Raw genomic sequence first — 18,438 nt, forward strand, 5'->3', positions numbered from 1 at the left:
ATTTCTGGTCATGTTGACAAGAGCTATAAAGCAAGAGATCCGAAGCTTGAAAAGTATCTAGATACAGTCCGAAGGATCGAGGCTTCCTTTGAAGGATTCTCTGTTAAAAATATTCCTCGTGGAGAAAATGAATATGCTGATTTATTGGCCAAGTCAGCTGCACAGGGGCTGCCTTTACCTTCGGAAGTATTTTTCGAAACAATAAAAGCACCTTCGGTCGAGCTTCTTGAAAGAGCGGTCCTCAATATATCCCCTGTCTATAGTGAAGATTGGAGAACTGAAATCATCTCTTTCCTTCAGGGTAATTTTCTTTCAGACGACGAAGCTTACAACAAGAGAATAGAAGCAAGAGCTCGACCATATGTCATAATAGAAGGGGAGCTATACAAGCGTGGGGTCTGTTCCCCATTGCTCAAGTGTTTATCCAGATCCGAAGGTATAGAATTGATGAAAGAAATACACACAGGCCTGTGTGGATCTCATATTGGATCTAGGCCTTTGCTTGGGAAAGTTTTTCGTCAAGGATTTTATTGTCCAAAGGCAGCTTCGGATGCAGCGGATTTAGTCCAAAAGTGCGAAGGTTGTCAGAAATGTGCAAGAGATCAAAAACAACATTCGTCTTTAACTCAATTAATACAACCCACTTGGCCGTTGCAAAGGTGGGGCCTTGATTTACTAGGTCCATTACCACCAGCACAGGGAAACTTAAGATATGTTGTAGTGGCAGTGGAATATTTTTCCAAGTGGTTTGAGGCAAAGCCACTAGCCACAATAACTTCGGTTACTGTTCAAAAGTTTTTCTGGCAAAATATTGTTTGTCGCTTCGGAGTGCCGAAGGGCATTACTGTGGATAATGGGACACAGTTTGATTCTGAAGCTTTTAGAGAATTTTGTGATCAAATTGGCACGAAGATCCATTTTGCATCAGTTCGACATCCTGAGTCAAACGGACTTGTCGAACGAGCTAACGGGATCATAATGACAGGAATAATGAAGTCAATCTTCAATCAGCACAGGGGAAAGTGGCCAGACGAGTTAATCAAAGTGGTGTGGGGCCATAACACAACCATGTCAAGATCAACAGGCTTTACACCTTTCAAACTATTGTTTGGGGATGAAGCAATAACCCCGGAAGAGGCCAAAGCAGGATCAATAAGAACGGTAACTTCGGCAGAAGGTGAAGACGAAGCTGATTGCTCTGTGGAAAAAGATGCTATAGAAGGGATCAGACTTCAGGCTGTGGAAAACATCAATAAATATCAAGCCGAAACAATAAAATGGCGTGACAGAAAGGTTAAGCTGAAGAACATTGAACCAGGACATCTGGTGCTTCGAAGAGTAGCTAACCCTAAGACAGTGGGCAAATTACAGCTGAAGTGGGAAGGACCTTTTTTGGTAGTATCTTCGTCAAGACCCGGTTCCTATAGATTGAAGGATATGGACGGCAACGACATCCCTAGGTCTTGGAATGCGGATGAGCTTCGGCGATATTATGTTTAATTTGATGTAATTTTTTCTATTCTTTTTTGTGGCACCCTTTTCCTTTCCAAAGGGGGAGAAAGGTTTTTAATGGGGCCACAACATGTAATTTTTCTTTCCTTATTTCGGTTCTATAAAAGTGATATCCCCCAAAAAATGTAAATGTAAAATGCCAAGGGAAAAGAAAAGAAAACAGGGAGAAGCTCAAAAGTCGTTCCTAAGGGAATGCAGAGCTTACAGCGAAAAGTCAACGCTGATTCCGCTGAAAGTAAAAGGCGAAGAAGCTCCTAAGGGAGGCTTACAGCGAAAAGTCAACGCTGATTCCGCTGAAAGTAAAAGGCGAAGAAGCTCCTAAGGGAGGCTTACAGCGAAAAGTCAACGCTGATTCCGCTAAAAGTAAAAGGCGAAGAAGCTCCTAAGGGAGGCTTACAGCGAAAAGTCAACGCTGATACACTGAAAAGTAAACGATGAAGCTGAAAAGTGAAAAGATTTGAATCATTCTCAATATTCATTTCCACAATACATTTCATCATGTCATTTGCATTCATAAGCATTCATTTAGACATATATAGAATCATCATCACATCACACGAAAAAGATAGGCGTTTCAGCAATGAGGAAAGACTTTGAAAAAGGAAAAATTTTTATGCTTCGTTATGTACGAAAAGAAGGGAAGGTGTTTTTCGCCTTCGGCTCAAAAAAGAAGTTTCGTCCACAACAAAGCAGATTGTACACAGATAGCAGAAACAAAATATATTACAAGGTATGTACAAATTTACATGAGTTTTTTCCATAATAATATTACAAAAGTCTCCCCAGAATTTTTGCAGGAAAGAACATTGTAGCGACTATCAAGATTCAACTTTGTCATGCTTCAGCTTTGTTATACTTCAGCTTCGTCATCCTACGAATATTAAAGAACAAAATAAGAAAGGTGCAAATTTCAAGGAGAAGGTAAAAGTAACAAATATAAGCTTCTTACCGGCTTAAGATGACTTCGAGCTTCGTCACCCGCCATTTTCCGCCCGCCATTTACCCAAATCTGGGTCATAAATCTATTCCCGATGCTTCGGGCTAGGCTTGGAATATCTATCAGATCTGATGATGATAAGCTGAAGTTGGGCCTATTAACAATTTTTCCATGTGTGCAGCCAGCCTTCAGAAAAGCGGTAGCTGTGCCCCGAGAAGCTACAAGGGCGCAGAAGTCAGCATGGCCACCAATAACTTCGTCAAGAGCTTCAACCTCGCCTTCGATATATTCTAATGTGTTGGGCAAGTTTTCGGCTGAAGGTGTAAATTTTTCAGAGCTGACTCCAATAGAATGAAACACATCCTTCAGCCGCTGCACGCATCGGCTGCCGAAGCTTAGGCATTTCTCTTGAAGCTCTTTCAAGGACTTTTGCAAATTTGAATTCTTTTCCATCTCAGTTTTAAGACTTGCTTCAAGGTGTTTCTTTTCCTGCTCAGATTTTTCTAGTTGTTTGAGCAATTCATTCTTTAAGCTGTTATTCTCGGCTTGGACCTCAGCCAAGGAGCCTTCCATGGACTGAATAACAAAGTCTTTCTTTTCTAATGCACCTTCGTGTTCTTTAGTCATGATTTCAAGGTCCTGGATGGTGAAGTCCTTCTTTTTCAGAACAACTTCGTAGTTTTCAACTTTTTCTTCCAAATCTTTGATGATAGTTTTGTTCTTCTCTTCTTCGAGATCTTGTTGCATTTTCAGAACCTTACTCAATAGTATACTCTGTCAAAACAATCCTCGTCAGTAAATGACCTAAAAATAAATAAAATAATAATAATAAAATTTGTTACCTTAAAATTAGCATAGAGCAGGCTTCCGGCAATATGGTGTCGTTGATATCTGCAGAGGTCAGCTTCTAGTTTCGGTAGGCCAACGCTTTTGGACAGGGTTCTAACAACTTTGGCCTCGGTGCGGTTCCGAAGGCATCTTAGCTTCCCTTCGTTGACTCCACCAAATAGTGTAGCCCCTGGCTTATACCCGCAAGATATGGCATATTTTTTCAACTCTTCTTTTTCGACGCCTGTTAGCTCTTGTCCAAGCAAATCTTGAAAGTTAAAACTTTCTTCTTCTAAAGTGTCATCAATCTGCTCCATTCTCTTTCCAGTTGCAGTGGTTACCGCAGCCACAGCAGTTTCTTCCTCAGCCATTTCAGGAGGATATTGTCAATAACTTCAAGGGTGGTTTCCAGATTCGAACCTTCCGTGGTCCCAGCTTCAGCCCCAGCAGCTTCGGCGTCGCCGGTTTCAGCTTCAGTGGTCTCCACTCTGGAAGCTTCGGCTGCGGCGCCTTCGGCTTCAGCGGTCTCGACAAAAGCAATTTTCGACACTGTCGCCGGTGGCGGCGTCTGATAAATCACATCTGCTATTTGAATAATTCTTCGTTTTTTCGGCAGTGCAGGACTTTCTTCTGCCGAAGCTGCTTTGTCCTTCTGAAAAAACTTCGTCAGTTCCGGCGCCAGCGGACTTAGCTTGACAGGCAAGGGTTCAGTCATTACCTTCATAATCTCTTCTACTTCGACAGCAGAAGGCGTTGCAGGAGTGTCTTCTTCTTGAACCAACATTTTTGGTTCTAGAGATGCACTTTTTCTTTTTCTTGTAGCGGCCACCTTCGGCTCAGGGCTCAACTTTTCAGGACTCAGCTTTTCAGAAATCTCCTTTTTCTTTTTTGTCACTTTGGTGCTCTCTTCATCAACGGCACTGGCAATTCTTTTTCTCTTCGGGCTGCCAGCATCTCCACCCAGTCGCCCATAGTCAGGATATTCAAAGCCTATAGCATCACGTACTCTGTTTAGCCTTCGTTTCGGCCGGGTGCCGAAGGCTGCTGTCATCAATTGGTCCTCTTTTTTAGAATAATTTCCAAGAATTTCAGTACTCATTATTTCGATGGTATCGAGCCATTCTTGGCAGGGTGCCTTAAAATATTTCTTGAATTTATAATGATAGGGTAGTCGGACAAGCTCCCCCTCTTTCTTCTCTCCTTTAAGCTTCGGCATAGCCCATTCCTTCATAGTTGGGAATACTTTGAAAGCCAGAAATTCTTGCACGAAATCCCTAGTGCCAATGTGCTCTGCAATAATTCTGAATTCAGCCAACGCCGTTTGGGTTGGACCTTCTGGTGTCATATTGCACTGAGGTCGGGTTTCTCCGAAGATTAGTTCAAGCGGACTCTGCACAAGCTTCTCCTTGTCGTCATCAACTTTGACGTAGAACCATTCCGATTTTCAGCCTGCCGGCCACTTGCTTCGATAGCTGATCACAGAAAATTTTGTAGTTTTCCGATATGCAAAGTTGTAACAACCAAAATTTTCATGTAGCCCATCCTTTCTGGCCTTAGTTTGGTAGTGTAGCTCATGTACTCGGCAGAAACCTTCGGCAAATGGCTCCACTGCTTGGCTTCAGAGAGCCCAAATATAAACGCTAAGCCTAACAATAGCGTTAGGAGTTAGTTGGTGGAAATAGATCCCAAATTTTTTCAGCACATCGGCAATAATCCTATTTAAAGGAAATCTCAAACCAGCTTTGAGGAAACTCTTAAAAATCACTATTTCATCTTTTTGTGGCTTCGGGATAATCTCTTCTCCACCAAAGCGAATCATCTTTTTCTCATCTTCGCTGAAGTAGCCCGACTTCACCATCTTTGGGAAATCAGCCTTCGAGATAGTCGACTTTCCGAACTCCAGGTGACTAGGCTTGCTCGGTACTGCGATATTGTAATCATCGTCAGTACCAGCCTCCTCAATATCTGCTTGTTTTGCTTCAGCGGCAGGGATGTCTTCTGATGTCATCAATCCAGATCGCTTCATTGCTTCAGAGATAGGAACAGTTTCCGCGCCTTCGGCTTCGTCTCCCTCGTGCTCAACTCTAGCAGTAGAGCGCACTCTGGCCATTTAATTTTGAATTTCTTGAAAAATTTCTTAGAAAATAATAGCCTTCTCTTCCGAAGCTATTCTTCTGACGAAGCAAACACTAAATTGGAGCTTCGTTTGAATGCGAAAGTCAAGCTTCGGCTATGGTTGAAAATTTTGGCAGCAAAACAGTGCAATAGCAATGAATGCTGTGGTAACTTCACACCTACCCGTCTGTTTATATAGTGTTGCAGGTAAGAAGGTGAATCGTCAGGATTTTTACACCAGGTGAACAGTTGCTCGCACCCGCTGAACGGTGGGCCGCAAAAATCAGAACAGTGAACCTGCATGGTGGGACCGCTACACGCTTGAAAGCTGTATCGTTTCTCGACAACGAGCTCAGGGAAGGTGTTTTTTGGACCTTCGGCTTCCTGAAGCCTAATAGACTTTTTTCACGGATCAAGCTCGTTACAAAAAACGATCTAGCACCGCGAAGGGGCTACTGTTGGGACCATGCTTCGTCGCCGAAGGTCCTGCAAAAAGAAACAGCTTCAGCTGAAGCTACTTGAACATGATGCCGAAGACACCGTTCACGAAGCTTCGGAACTACAGCATATCCGAAGACGAAGAGTCGAACCGACTTAAAGATAAAATGACCTTTTAGCCTTCAAAGGTCTGAGTCATTGTTGTAAACTTTTATGAGGGGCATAATTGTAATTCTTCATGAACTGTGTCATGTGCCTATAAATAGTGAACAGTATTCCTTTACTGTTCAAGCATTCCTGTAATTGCTAACGCATCACTCGGGAATTATTGTTTGTCAAGGCAAAGGTATAAATGTACCTAATCATTGTGTTTAAATATTTTAAATTCATATAATGATATATGTGAATGATGTTATTCATTTTCAATGTATTTATCTCTAATGTTTCACGCTTTACCTTACTTTGTATTAATTCTATAAGTTTAATTACGAAGGTGAAACCTTCGTAATATTATGTTTGTGACCTTCGTCCGAAGCTCATTTGATCCTTGTGGAGATAATGCTTCGACGGACGAAGGACATCGATATTTAACATTTTATGTTGCCTTGTTCTTAATTCATAGCATTTGAGAGCAAGTCCCCAACAACCCTCTCTCTCGGACTCGTTCATACTTCTAACGCTAACCTGGCTTGTAGTTGTGTTTAAGTTTATAAATTTCAGATTCGCCCTATTCACCCCCCCTCTAGGCGACTTTCAGAAACCAGATTGATTTTGGATGACATGAACTTGTATGTCATGCTTCTATGTATCCATAAACAAGGCACTTTGGGAATACTTCATTTTAGGTGATATGAACTTGTATGTCATGCTAATTGTATTCATGAACATGGCACTTTGTATCATGGCACTTTGTATCATGTCAAATATATGCACGTTGTGATGGACGTGTATGTCATGCTAATGTCTACTTCAGTGACTCTTCAACCAAACAAAGGATGGAGTCGTTCTGTTACAGTTCACTCTGCAACCAAACAAAAAATAGAGCCGCTCTGTTCCAACTTACCAAACACATAACAGAGCGGCTCTGTTCCTAAAATCAGGGATAGAACGGCTCCGTTCTACTTGGCTCCTCAACCAAACACTACCTAAATTCGTAACTCTAGAGTTATGACGTTTGGTTGGATTTGGCAAACTTATCCTTAGAGTTTTGCTCTATAGCCATGACAGACACCACGTACCAGTACGATTTCTGTCAAAGACCATGTATTTCAAACAGTACAATTTCTGTCAAAAACCATGTATTTCAAACGGTTCTTAGTGCGTGCATTCGTTCGGTTTAAACATATATCATTCTCACTTTTCAATATAAATACATGGTACACTTAAATACATGCCACCTCAACCATGGGTGTTTGGAAGCAAAAAAAATTGAGTTTTGAGGTAAAACCATGGTAAAAATATCATAATATTTTTTTAACAAGAGGTGTTTGACTACTTTGTAAAAAAACTGTTTTCAAACTCAAAGTTTTTGTCTACAACTAGTCTTGCACATGTTTAAGATAATTTATTTTCAAACATGCATTGTTAAGAGTGTGTAAAAAAATTATAGTTTTATCATGATATCTTAAAACCATAGTACTTTAAAACTATGGTTTTGAAATACTTCAAAACTATGGTTTTGAAATGCTTGGTTTCCAAACACACCCTGATAGAGAGCCATCTGATAGAGATTGGCGACAAACCACAGATCAGTGACAAAACAAGTTACAGTTAGCCTTAGTTGTTAATACTATTACGAAGAAGCCACTTCAAACGAGTAATATAATAGCGAATAACTCCCTTACAACTGCCTGCTAGATGCAAATAAACAATGGCTGAAACGTTCGCCGGTAACCATGAGAAAGGCAGTAGCAGCTACGAATCGCTGGTACTAGTATGCAGTCAATGTTGGAAGGTCCAAGTAACAATCGCTGGACAGTTTGATTTTGTCCTCTAGGTCCTGGATCACAATGCGTTTGCAAGGATCCAACAGGTCCACAACTTGTCCACAAAGGGACAGTACAACAGAGGATCCGGAAATTTGATCTACTAGCTATGCTCCATGCCATTGTACATAAACTACCGACACGTAAAACAGAAATCATCAACCAATGCAAAAGTCTGGTCAGCTTCTCTGCAATCTCCACTCTCCACTAGCGAATATGGTGTGCGTTCACTATCAGTAGCCCTGGTACTCAAAATACCACCATGCCAGCAGGATGCCTCAAAGATAGCACATGCACTGCTCTCGAGGTCCCACACCCTCCCTCCGTCTTTACTCCTTAGATGCACTGGCGGCAGGGCCTTTCTTTCCGCCATACCTCTGCATTGGAATTGCAAACAGAGTTTACGAATCGACATATGATGACCGAATCGCAGATGCAGTTCAACACTTTCAAATTTCAGAAGATTGTAGGGAGCATGCATTGGCAATGGATATGCTTATGGTGTAAAACCATTTGCCTCAAAATAGAAAAGGTGTGCTGTTACATGGTGGCAGTCAATGGACTATATAGTACCAAGCAGATCATAAATGAATAACTCAGAAAACAAGTTCCTAAATTTCAATCTCAGAAAACAAACTAAGGATGAAATGCAAAGGCTCCTATAACTCAGTTCTGAATTCTAATTGCTTCCTAGGAATCATAATACCAAGCAGCAATAGGACATTGAACCACTTACTATTGACTAAACCTAGACACAATCCGACAATCGGAAGTAGAAAACCACAGCCAACAGAACATAAACTATTTGGTATTAACTTCAAGAAACTCTGCTACAAAGCATGATCTGTGTAACTTTCAAGCAGTGAAAGGAAACACAACGGCTCAGAAACATAGAGGTCTCACCTGCTTTCCTATGCTGAATGGGACATACTTGTACTTGATCATATGCACAATTTGTCGCTTCATTGTCAGGACAAAAAGCACAATCCAATAACAGAGAAGTATTGGCCAAAAGACAGGAACGTCGAATACAGAGAAGAAGGTCATGACAAAGGCAATGCAAAAGGCTTTTGTGACGGCATACCTGAAACAAGAAGCGGTTGGTTAGCTATTTTCAGCTACACACTTCCATTGGAAAAAAAGGATAGGAAACTACAAGCCACTGAAACAGCAAAGCTTGATTCAAACATTGAGTAGCCTAGTAACACGATGTTCCTAATGTATGTAGTCTACAATAATAAAGATAACAAATTGTTCACATAAAATAGCAAATGTCTTTCTAAATTGAGCTTGTCAGATCCCCAGGGGAAAGCAGTGCCGCGAAGGCATCCATTGGCTCAAAAACTTCTATATTATCTGCAGACTGCAAGCTACATGGTGATAGACTGTTCAATTCCATCATTCCATGCAAATCATACAGAAAGTAGATGACTGCTGGCAACACAATATAACTTAAAAGGAGTGAAAAATGCATTGCACTATAAAACTAGAACATCAAAAGATGAACTAATATTCAATATGAAAGTAAAAACAATTTACACAATGAAAATTGCACAAAAGTACATCAGTTCCACAAGGAAATGCAGCCTATACTTCTCAGACAATGCGTTACAATGTACAGGCGTAAGTACTAAGAATTCTGATGGAGTGATAATAAGAATGTACTATGTTCTTTTCATAGGAATAAACTGTGCATAGGCCTTCACTGGGATATATTTCTCAATAGCGCACACATAGCATCGGTTAATGAAAAGCTACATGTTTGTTTTCCAGCAGTTGAACAATTACTGATAAACAAATACAAACAGGAAAAAATGCTTTCAGATGCAACAGGCAGACCATGAGACAAACTAAGCTGGTTGGTTAGTGAAGGGTGAGCTAATTAAGCACCAATGGACGAAGCCACAAACTCGGCATATCTTATAATCCCTTCTACAAATCATACCTAAGCTGCATAGCATCGAGCACTACTAGGAAAACTACCATATCAGCCGGTGGACTGTACATTCTGTTCTGTAAGAAACATTGGCTATCTGGTTGGTTGGTGAATACCTGAATGATGAAGATTAAGGCCCTGTTTGTTTCCTTCCTGGATTATATAATCCAGCTTATAGATTATATAAGCACCTATTGACCTGCTTATGGATTATCATAATCTAGGTATCTAGATTACATAATCCACCTAATAATCTATATTGTTTGTTTACCTCTCAACTTATTTAAGCTGGATTATATAATCTAGAGAGTAAGGGCCTGTTTGTTTACCCCCATGGATTATATAATCTGGATTATATAGATGTACCAGAAGCCACACATAAAAATAAATAGATGTTCCACACATAAACAATAAATAGATGTTCCACACATGAAAGTAAATAGATGGTCCTAACACACGAAAATAAATAGATGTTCCTAACATAAGCCATCCTTAGCGCAGTGCCTCTTCAACCATAGAAGTCTTCCTTCATTTGTTTTGAATGACTTAAATACATCCCTATGCTCCGCCTTAACAAAAAGCTGAGTAGCCATGAAATGCTCAAGTGATCCTTCAGTTGCTCCACACTCAACAGCTCATTCCATGCATTGCTTGATTGATTCATACCTATACTCACCAAGCATTACTTTGTTTGAAATATTGCAATTGATCTCCAAAGTATTATGAATCTTATTCATGACCTTAACCATGGGATTCTTTGAGCGCTTCAGTGGGCTATTAACAACAGTAGGACTAGCTCTTTTCTTTGACTGAGTTGAGACGCCTCTCTTCGACTGAGTTGACTTGCTGCCACTAGCAAAAGGAGACACAAATTCATCATATTGAGCATCACAGTCTGCCTCAAATGTGCCAAAATCAACTCCATCAATACCATCAACCTCAGTCTCATGATTTTCCACATCATAAAATTCACCTAGAGCGCATGATGTAGATCCATCCACTGCAATATGTTCAAACATTTGTGTCATGAAATCTTCATTTTCTGGAGGGCCATATTTCAGTTTCTTCCAATCAGGATGCCCGTGCATAACAATTACAATATTTAGTACTACACCATAGATGAAAGAAATTAAAACAAGTACAATATAACTTTAACTAATATGTTATTACCTTTGTATTTTTCTTCCAGTATTCATCACTTGCAATCACAGTCCTTAGCTTAGAATCCCATCCAAGTCCTGTATCTTTGTTTAGACCAAGCCAAAAACTGTAAAGCCCTTTCAGTAAATCCCACTTATTCTTCAATTGAGTTTTGCTGTGAAGCAAACCAGTTCTTTGTCGATACTTAACACAAATATTTTTATACGCTGTAGTAGTTAGTGTTCCATTTGGTCTGTTACCAGCTTCAACCTCTTCAACACATATTTCACAAAAAGTTCTAGTATTCATGGATGACCAATCTGCCTTGTCATATTTCTCCTTCTATACGAAAATATATGTACAAGCATATCACATATGAACATTACAAATGTCTACAAATTAGCAATGGCCATGTGTTAGAAAATTACTCACCGAATTATTTGCAGTAATTTCAGCTTCAACTTCAATTGGTTCATCATCTTCCCGACCTTGAGCATTTAAATCGATGTCAATACCAACACTTCGGCCACCACGAATGCTCCTTCCGGCACTCCTACTATCGCGCATCACACAACTAGTGCCACGACCGGCACTACGCCCTGCCAGTGTAAATCCTGCGCCACGACGACCTGCCGTCATGGAACCACGTACCATGGTTGGTCTGCCTCGTTCAGGTGTCGTAACATCACCAACTCCTGATTCAATGTCTGCTGGTTCCGACGGAGGATCCATCACCACGACGACGGCGCGGAGGCTTCTGGCGGCGGAATCCTGTGCCGGGCGACGACGGCACGGCGGGATCCTGTGCTGGGCGCGGGACGCGTGTTCGTCGACCGCGCGGAGGCTTCTGGCGGCGGGATCCTGTGCCGGGCGACGACGGCGCGGCGGGATCCTATGCCGGGCGCGGGACGCGTCCCCGTCGACCGCGCGGAGGCTTCTGGCGGCGGGATCGTGTGCCGTGCGGGAATCTGCTGCGCGCGGGACGCGTCGGAGTGCCAGGCGGCGGGATCCTGTGCCAGGCGGCAGAGGCTTCTCGCGGCGGGATTCGGTAGATTATAATGGCAATGGTGGGTAATTTCTAGGAAACTTGAAAGGGTAGTGGGGAAGTGGGAAAAAAATAATCTGAAATAAGCACCTCCTCACTTGCTTATGGATTATCATAATCCAAGGGGTTAGATTATATAATCTGGGCAAATAAGCTGGACTGTTTGTTTGCCTCTTAGGATTATTTAATCCAGATTATATAATCTGGGGGGTAAACAAACAGGCCCTAAACAAACAGGGCCTAACTAGTCAGCAGATCTGGTTCAATCGAAATCTAGCACAAAAGCAACGTATTGCTATGATTGTCTTATAGAATTGGATCCCTGGTAGTAGTTAATAGAAATCAGCTCGGCCAGTGTGGTGCCTTTGGAGTAAGCATAGTCCAAAAATGCGGTCAGGGCAGAAACGCAGTGGCATACCAGAACTTGAACTCGGGGAGGCGACGGATGAAGGGCTTGAACTCGTCGGAGCCGCTGGTTGGGAGCCCGGGCCCGGCCTCGAGCTCCGGTTCGACCATGGGGGAGAGGAAGCCGATGAGGAGGTTGATCAGGTAGATGCCCAGCCCGTAGGTGACGACGTAGAAGCCCCGCACGTAGTAGACCCGCAGCGCGTACACCGCCGCGGCCACGAGCGTGCCCGCCCACCGCCCCGCCGTGTGCGGCGCCGAGCGGTCCAGGTAGTGCTGGAACGCCCGCGCCGCCTCCGCGCGCCACCGCTCCGCCGAGCCGCTGGCGCCGACGGGGGAGGGCTCCATGGTTGCCGCTTGGGTGGGTTAGGTTTCGTGCCTGGGGCTGGGGGACTGGTGGGAATCGCAATCGCCAGCGAGCAGACTGCAAAAAGAGCTCACGTGTTAAAATAAACAAATTAGAAGACGTAATAAATATCTTTCCACAAAAAGTTATTTTTTGCAACAAGAGAAAAAATGTCCTGTACAGAAGTCATAACATTTTTTTGTCTACTAGTTAGGTGCCCGTGCGTTGCGACGGGCATAAATTAATTGTTTTTTTGAAGTACAAAAGACATCAGATTCTTGACATATGTCACTAAAATCAGCAACAGAGGAATCAGATACTATGGAACAATATTATCAATTGTCCCCAATTGAGGTGCTTCAGCATTGAAGGAAGTTGCTGGCAGTCATCATGGTGGTTCAAGACCAACAACACCACAAAGAATAAACTGGACAAAATGAAAATTCCATGGAGGGCAAAGTTTTTATCAATGGCAACTGTATTCATTTTACTTTTTTACACACAGTAAATTATAGTTTGTAATAACACACAAGTAATACTTTTTGATGATACACTGAAAATTACAATTTTTTATAATACACATGGGTAAAAGAATCTTGTTGCTCCAAGGTATCCATTACATTATGATTAGTTTCTTTCTGCACAAACTTAATACAACTAAGGTTCTTCATCTTCAGCCTTATCCATAACAACATTGTCACAGTAGACAAAACTTGTAGACATGATAATTACAGCCTTTTCATCGCATTTAACATTGGATGATCTAGCAACCATACCACCTGTCACGAAACCTTGCTTCAAATGGTCACTATGATCATCCCCATCGGTGCCATTAAGTAGTACACGTGAAGGCAGACTGCCAAGCGTGTGCAACTTAGTGCCCAATGATTTGCCATGACCATTCTCATGAGGAACTAAAGAATGTTTTGTATCGAAAGCTTATCCTACTGAATTCAGTTGTGTCTTAAAACTAACTACTAAGAGAAGAATATCTGCTCATATTGTCATGAATAGATCTTGCGACAGGTTTAGATTTATGCTCTGAGATGCTCTAACCATCGCTGCTGGGAGATGCAAATTGCCTGCTGGAAAATAAACAATTAATAATGTTGTTTTGGATGTGTCATTCAAACATAAGAAGGGAATAACCATATAAGATGAATATGGACACATAATTATTGTATCTTAAAGTATGAAATGTGCAATACCTTCTCTGCAAAAGCACCTTAAGTTATCTCACGACTTATTTTAGATTTCCTTCATGTTTCTTCCCCTTCTACAATGACAGAGAACAAGAAAGACAATTGAATTCATAGAAATTTGAGATAGCTACTTCTTAATACCTAAATACATAATTGAGACTACGTCAAACCAGTGAAAATAACGCATGCCAAGAGTAGCCCTTGTTTGTACATTTTAATATTAGGCAAAGGCAAAAGAAAGGTGGCAATTACCACGAGAGCAAGCCAAACAGTTCAGCAACCTGACACTGTAGATCAAATAGCAAACTGTAGATAAATGTTGACATTTAAATCACATGTCAATGCAGTTTGCTATTGTCTAAACTGTGCAGCCAGAAAAATAATTGGGAGAGTGAAACGTATTCATGAAAATATAGAACTGTTTTGTTCAAATTAAGTAATTGTACTTCAGTGATGCAACAACAAGAACAAGAAAGTTCTCAGTAAGTCGTACCTTTATAAGTTTATTCCTAGTGACCATGCTGATACAGGTTGACAGATATATTGAAACCTTCCATGTACCTCCTTTCTTCCCCTTCTTTGCAGTTTGTTAAACCTCACCATTCCTTGAGTACCAAACACAAGAGTGGACCTATAGTCAGGTCGAAAATCATGGCCCTATTTAGAAACACAATGGACCTCATCAATGGCAAAAAGTGCAATCCCTAGCTTTTTTGCAAGTTTCTTCAACGAATCCATTAATCTGCAAGAAGAGACATCACCACCAAGATAGGCACGACAACATGTTAATAAACTTTAGAATACCACAAGAATGATAACCTTAATATTGTCTCGTGGCAAACATAAACAATCTTATACATGCCAGCTATCGCTTTAGCTTCAACGCGACTATCAGGTTGCCCTGATCCAAGGAAGCATGCAGATAACCTGTGATTTGCATGTTTCAAGCACTGATCATGAATTAGACTTACAAGGGTGATATGACCACCACAACCTTTGTTGTTAATAGAGCTGTGATCCGAGAATAATATACGAGCAAACACAATCTTCTCAACAATTTCAGTTGTCGAGAGATGTTTTCTCAAACCCGTCCTTATAAATATATAATGGCCAAAATTAGGAACGGGCAAGAAGCAAGACCGAGAGAGATGTGGTTGGGAGACTGAGAGAGTAACTAATTGTTCAAAGAAATCATAGTATGGTCCATACCAGAAACAAAAAGGGCAACAAGATGAATCAAAATGCAATATTTGCAGGAATTTTTCTAAGATAGCCTTGGAACATACCTTGAATATGTTGAACTAAACAATGTCAAAATACAACAATCCAAACATTCCTGGTACATCAAGGAATTGGTGGTGCCACCTCCACTTATCTCCACTCTCCAGGCATAGCTATATCAGTAATCTAATAATGAAATGGGAAGCACTTTGTAGACATCAAATTCAATTTAAGCGACCTAAGGAAGAAGGGTTAGAAAAAATGTTTATCTTATACACAGGAAAGGAACATAAACACCTTTGAACTTCATACTATGGTCAGAAATGCATATTTACATTTAATTTAGAATAGCTTATTAATGTCTCACTCAACTACTGGGTAGCTCCCAAGAAGACTACTTGTACATGCTGTTACATTGATATGAATACAGAAGAACAGTAGCGCGCCTCCTTTTTTGGTTTCACTGCAGGAGAAGAGCACAACCTTGTCATGGGAATAGGACAATCTAGAGCTTTGTTTGGGGCTACTGAAGTAAATTGTCGATGCCAATAGAGGCAGATTAGCTCAGAAAAGTACAATATAACCTTTAATATGTAAGAAGCTGAAAGATACCTGCCAGTCCATATGGTAAACACTCTGACCAAGTTTCATCCTTGTACTGCAAATGGCTTCTCAGAAAGCAATGTGCTAAATGAATTCAAAATCACATCAATCATGTGAGCAAGAAACAGAAGGTATATTGCAAAATTCCCTGCACATAATGTAGCTTAGACTGTAAAAGATAGGAAACCATTCAAGAAAATTTTCTAGGGTCAGTTTACCAGAATGGATTAATTATGATAATATTATGATACAATAATGATGCCAAACTGAGCAGAGGAAAAATGTGGTTCAACAAAAAATAGTGTATTCACTTTGAGTTGAAACTATAAATTAAGGAAGAAGTCAATTCAAGACTCAAAACATTTCAAGGAAAACTTCGTATGTGATTATTGGATTGCCAAAAGTAGGGCTGATATCTGCTAGCTCTTGTGGTCAGGCGTTGGGAGTGCTTTTGGGTGGTCTCGCCTACTACAACCTCATGCATGCCTCTGAATCAGGCTGTGAACAGATGCAGTGTGTGAACAGATGAGAACAGAAGCAGTGTGAGTACTACAGCCTACTAATGTATCTTTAAGACAGAAACATATAATCTGCAATGCCACCAGTAAGTAATTAAGCTAAATATGTACCATTTAAGTAGCAGTTCACCTACTTCGCATGCACAAGTATCACAGAACAAGAAACACCAAGCTAGGAGCCCTAAGCAAAAGACATTTGTCGAATTAAACTTTAATGTATCTTCCAAACACCACAATCACATGAGCCAGCCTCAAGAAGCAATATAGGTACGCACATACCTTCACAAAAGCAGTCTGGTTAGGCTGCTTGTATCAGCAGCGATGTACCGAAAGATCACTCAAGAAGTCCTGAAGGAGGGGAAAACAGGGATGGGAAAGTGAACATTAGAAACCAAGCCAGTATATGTTCACATGGCCAGTCACAGATAAAGTACAGGTAACAAAATCAAACAGGATGAACTACATCAGGAGGGAAAAACAGGGATGGGAAAGTGGACATTAAACCAAGCCAGTACATGTTCACATGGCCAGTCACAGATAAAGTATAGGTAACAAAATCAAACAGGATGAACTACATCGAGGTGGTGATCACAAATTTAGTTTGGCTAACTTCATTCAGCAGTAAAAAAATGAACTATCCAGGCACTGCAAGGGAATATTATCATAATTCCTTACAATGTGTGCGATGTTGACAGGACCAAACAACTATATGAATTATGTTTACTATGCATATTTTGTGCACTAACACGAATATATTTTCTGCACTTTCTTTTGAAGACACCAGCGGGCTAGTCCAACAGAATGCACTACTAAGAAATCAAACTCACATGCTCTCAGCTGTTCTTGACCAGAGGACATGCAACCACATGTAAGTGCGAGACGACACTGTTTTTTTACCGCAAAATTTTGATTGTTCGATCTGTCAATCGCTAGTTATATTATCAATTTCAACTGTGAAGATACTTCATCTTAGTATTACCTTTGCAGGAGAGCTTCCAAACTAAGTCAAGGAAACTACCGAGGCTGCTGCACCCAAGGCACAAAAGGCTATGAAGAAATCTGAAGAAAAATCAATGATAACTGATTCTCTTCACCGATCTATATGTCCTACGTATCCTTCTTTTGGGGAGAAATAAAATCCCGCTGCGTTGAGAACATAACTATACTGATCGCCGCGGAGATAGCCTAAAAGAACTCATGTTTCTGAAAGTAGACTCCAATACCTAAACTGGCATGGAACTGCATGCTCAATTATGAATTTGTATCCATAGTAGCATTAGAAGTAGACATAACGCAATAGAAAAAGGAACTGAACAAACCTCAAGAAGTAGTAGATCAACAAACATGTTCACTTCCCTCGGTTCCTTGTGCTGTTTTAGTTGAACATACAAAGAAAAAGGAAATGCAAATTTGAGCAACAAAACCTGAAAAAGCAAAATCACTGGTTACAAATATCCTGTTGAATACAAAGGCTAACCTTAATCCAAACCGGTGTTGTAAATTGCTTACTAATATGTTTGGAGATCTTCTGAGTCTTCATATTTATGTACTGCTCCAAGGAACACAATATTCAGTTATTGACACTGTCAGATCAACTTTAAAAAATGTACAAAGCAGAAAAAGATTAAACTATTTCAGGTTACAAGCAGTGGAGTTTCTGATTATGCTCCCATGGCACAGAAGATTCACTTCACATGCAAACTGAGACTTGGCTGCTTAGAGACTGAAATTGGTTGTGGTTTTGGAAACAAACTTCTAGAGACAGTAATGGTATGGTACGATAGATACTATGTTTTCATGACACAAGGTACCATGCATGCATGTACTAACATTGCTTACCAAGTTAAATGTATCCAGTTATCCAAAATGCAATAAATTTATGATTCTCAAAAACTGAATGACTAAACTGTGCACACATAGCACTGTTTGCCTATTACAAGAGTGCACCCAACTTTTTGTAAAAAGAAGATCCAAAAGTGCAAAAGAAAATACTACTCTGTAAGCCTTCTTTTCTATCTTCATGTGGTTATTTTATTCCATACTGCAGTTGATGAGAAGCAAAGAAAATAAACCACCATACGGGACAGTGAGATAAAACCTATACAAAAAGGCCAGTAACAATGAAAAAATTCCCTAGCGTTTTCTTCTTCTGAATCACAGTATGTCTTCTTCTGAATCACAAAAAGTTGGCGTGTATTTGAATCATA

General features: G+C 40.7%; 1 protein-coding gene, 1 long non-coding RNA gene and 1 pseudogene across 4 annotated transcripts; all 3 read right to left on the reverse strand.

Moving 5' to 3' along the window:
- Positions 1-7,779: 7,779 nt before the first annotated feature.
- Positions 7,780-12,787, reverse strand: LOC100194351 (uncharacterized). Its single transcript, NM_001139386.2, has 3 exons — positions 12,355-12,787; positions 8,719-8,899; positions 7,780-8,192 (listed from the first exon to the last, which is right to left on the reverse strand). Exons 1-3 carry the CDS (start codon positions 12,687-12,689, stop codon positions 8,145-8,147), a joined length of 564 nt encoding a protein of 187 aa, NP_001132858.2. The 5' UTR covers positions 12,690-12,787; the 3' UTR covers positions 7,780-8,144.
- LOC112529889 (myb pseudogene) lies at positions 8,812-12,026 on the reverse strand (annotated as a pseudogene). Its single transcript, NR_156470.1, has 4 exons — positions 11,324-12,026; positions 10,922-11,233; positions 10,428-10,815; positions 8,812-8,899 (listed from the first exon to the last, which is right to left on the reverse strand). The product of NR_156470.1 is annotated as a myb pseudogene (transcript).
- A 465-nt stretch (positions 12,788-13,252) lies between the features above and the next one.
- LOC109940333 (uncharacterized) lies at positions 13,253-17,629 on the reverse strand. 2 transcript variants are annotated; one of them, XR_002263121.2, is made up of 8 exons: positions 17,551-17,629; positions 16,511-16,579; positions 15,723-15,797; positions 14,709-15,573; positions 14,568-14,631; positions 14,383-14,494; positions 13,896-13,963; positions 13,253-13,769 (listed from the first exon to the last, which is right to left on the reverse strand). It is a non-coding gene; the product is annotated as an uncharacterized lncRNA (long non-coding RNA). The 2 variants fall into 2 exon arrangements; XR_002263120.2 differs by having other exon boundaries at positions 15,723-15,861.
- Between the last annotated feature and the right edge of the window lie 809 nt (positions 17,630-18,438).

Source organism: Zea mays, chromosome 6 (genome assembly GCF_902167145.1).
Source record: "Zea mays cultivar B73 chromosome 6, Zm-B73-REFERENCE-NAM-5.0, whole genome shotgun sequence".
NCBI classification, from domain to species: domain Eukaryota; kingdom Viridiplantae; phylum Streptophyta; class Magnoliopsida; order Poales; family Poaceae; genus Zea; species Zea mays.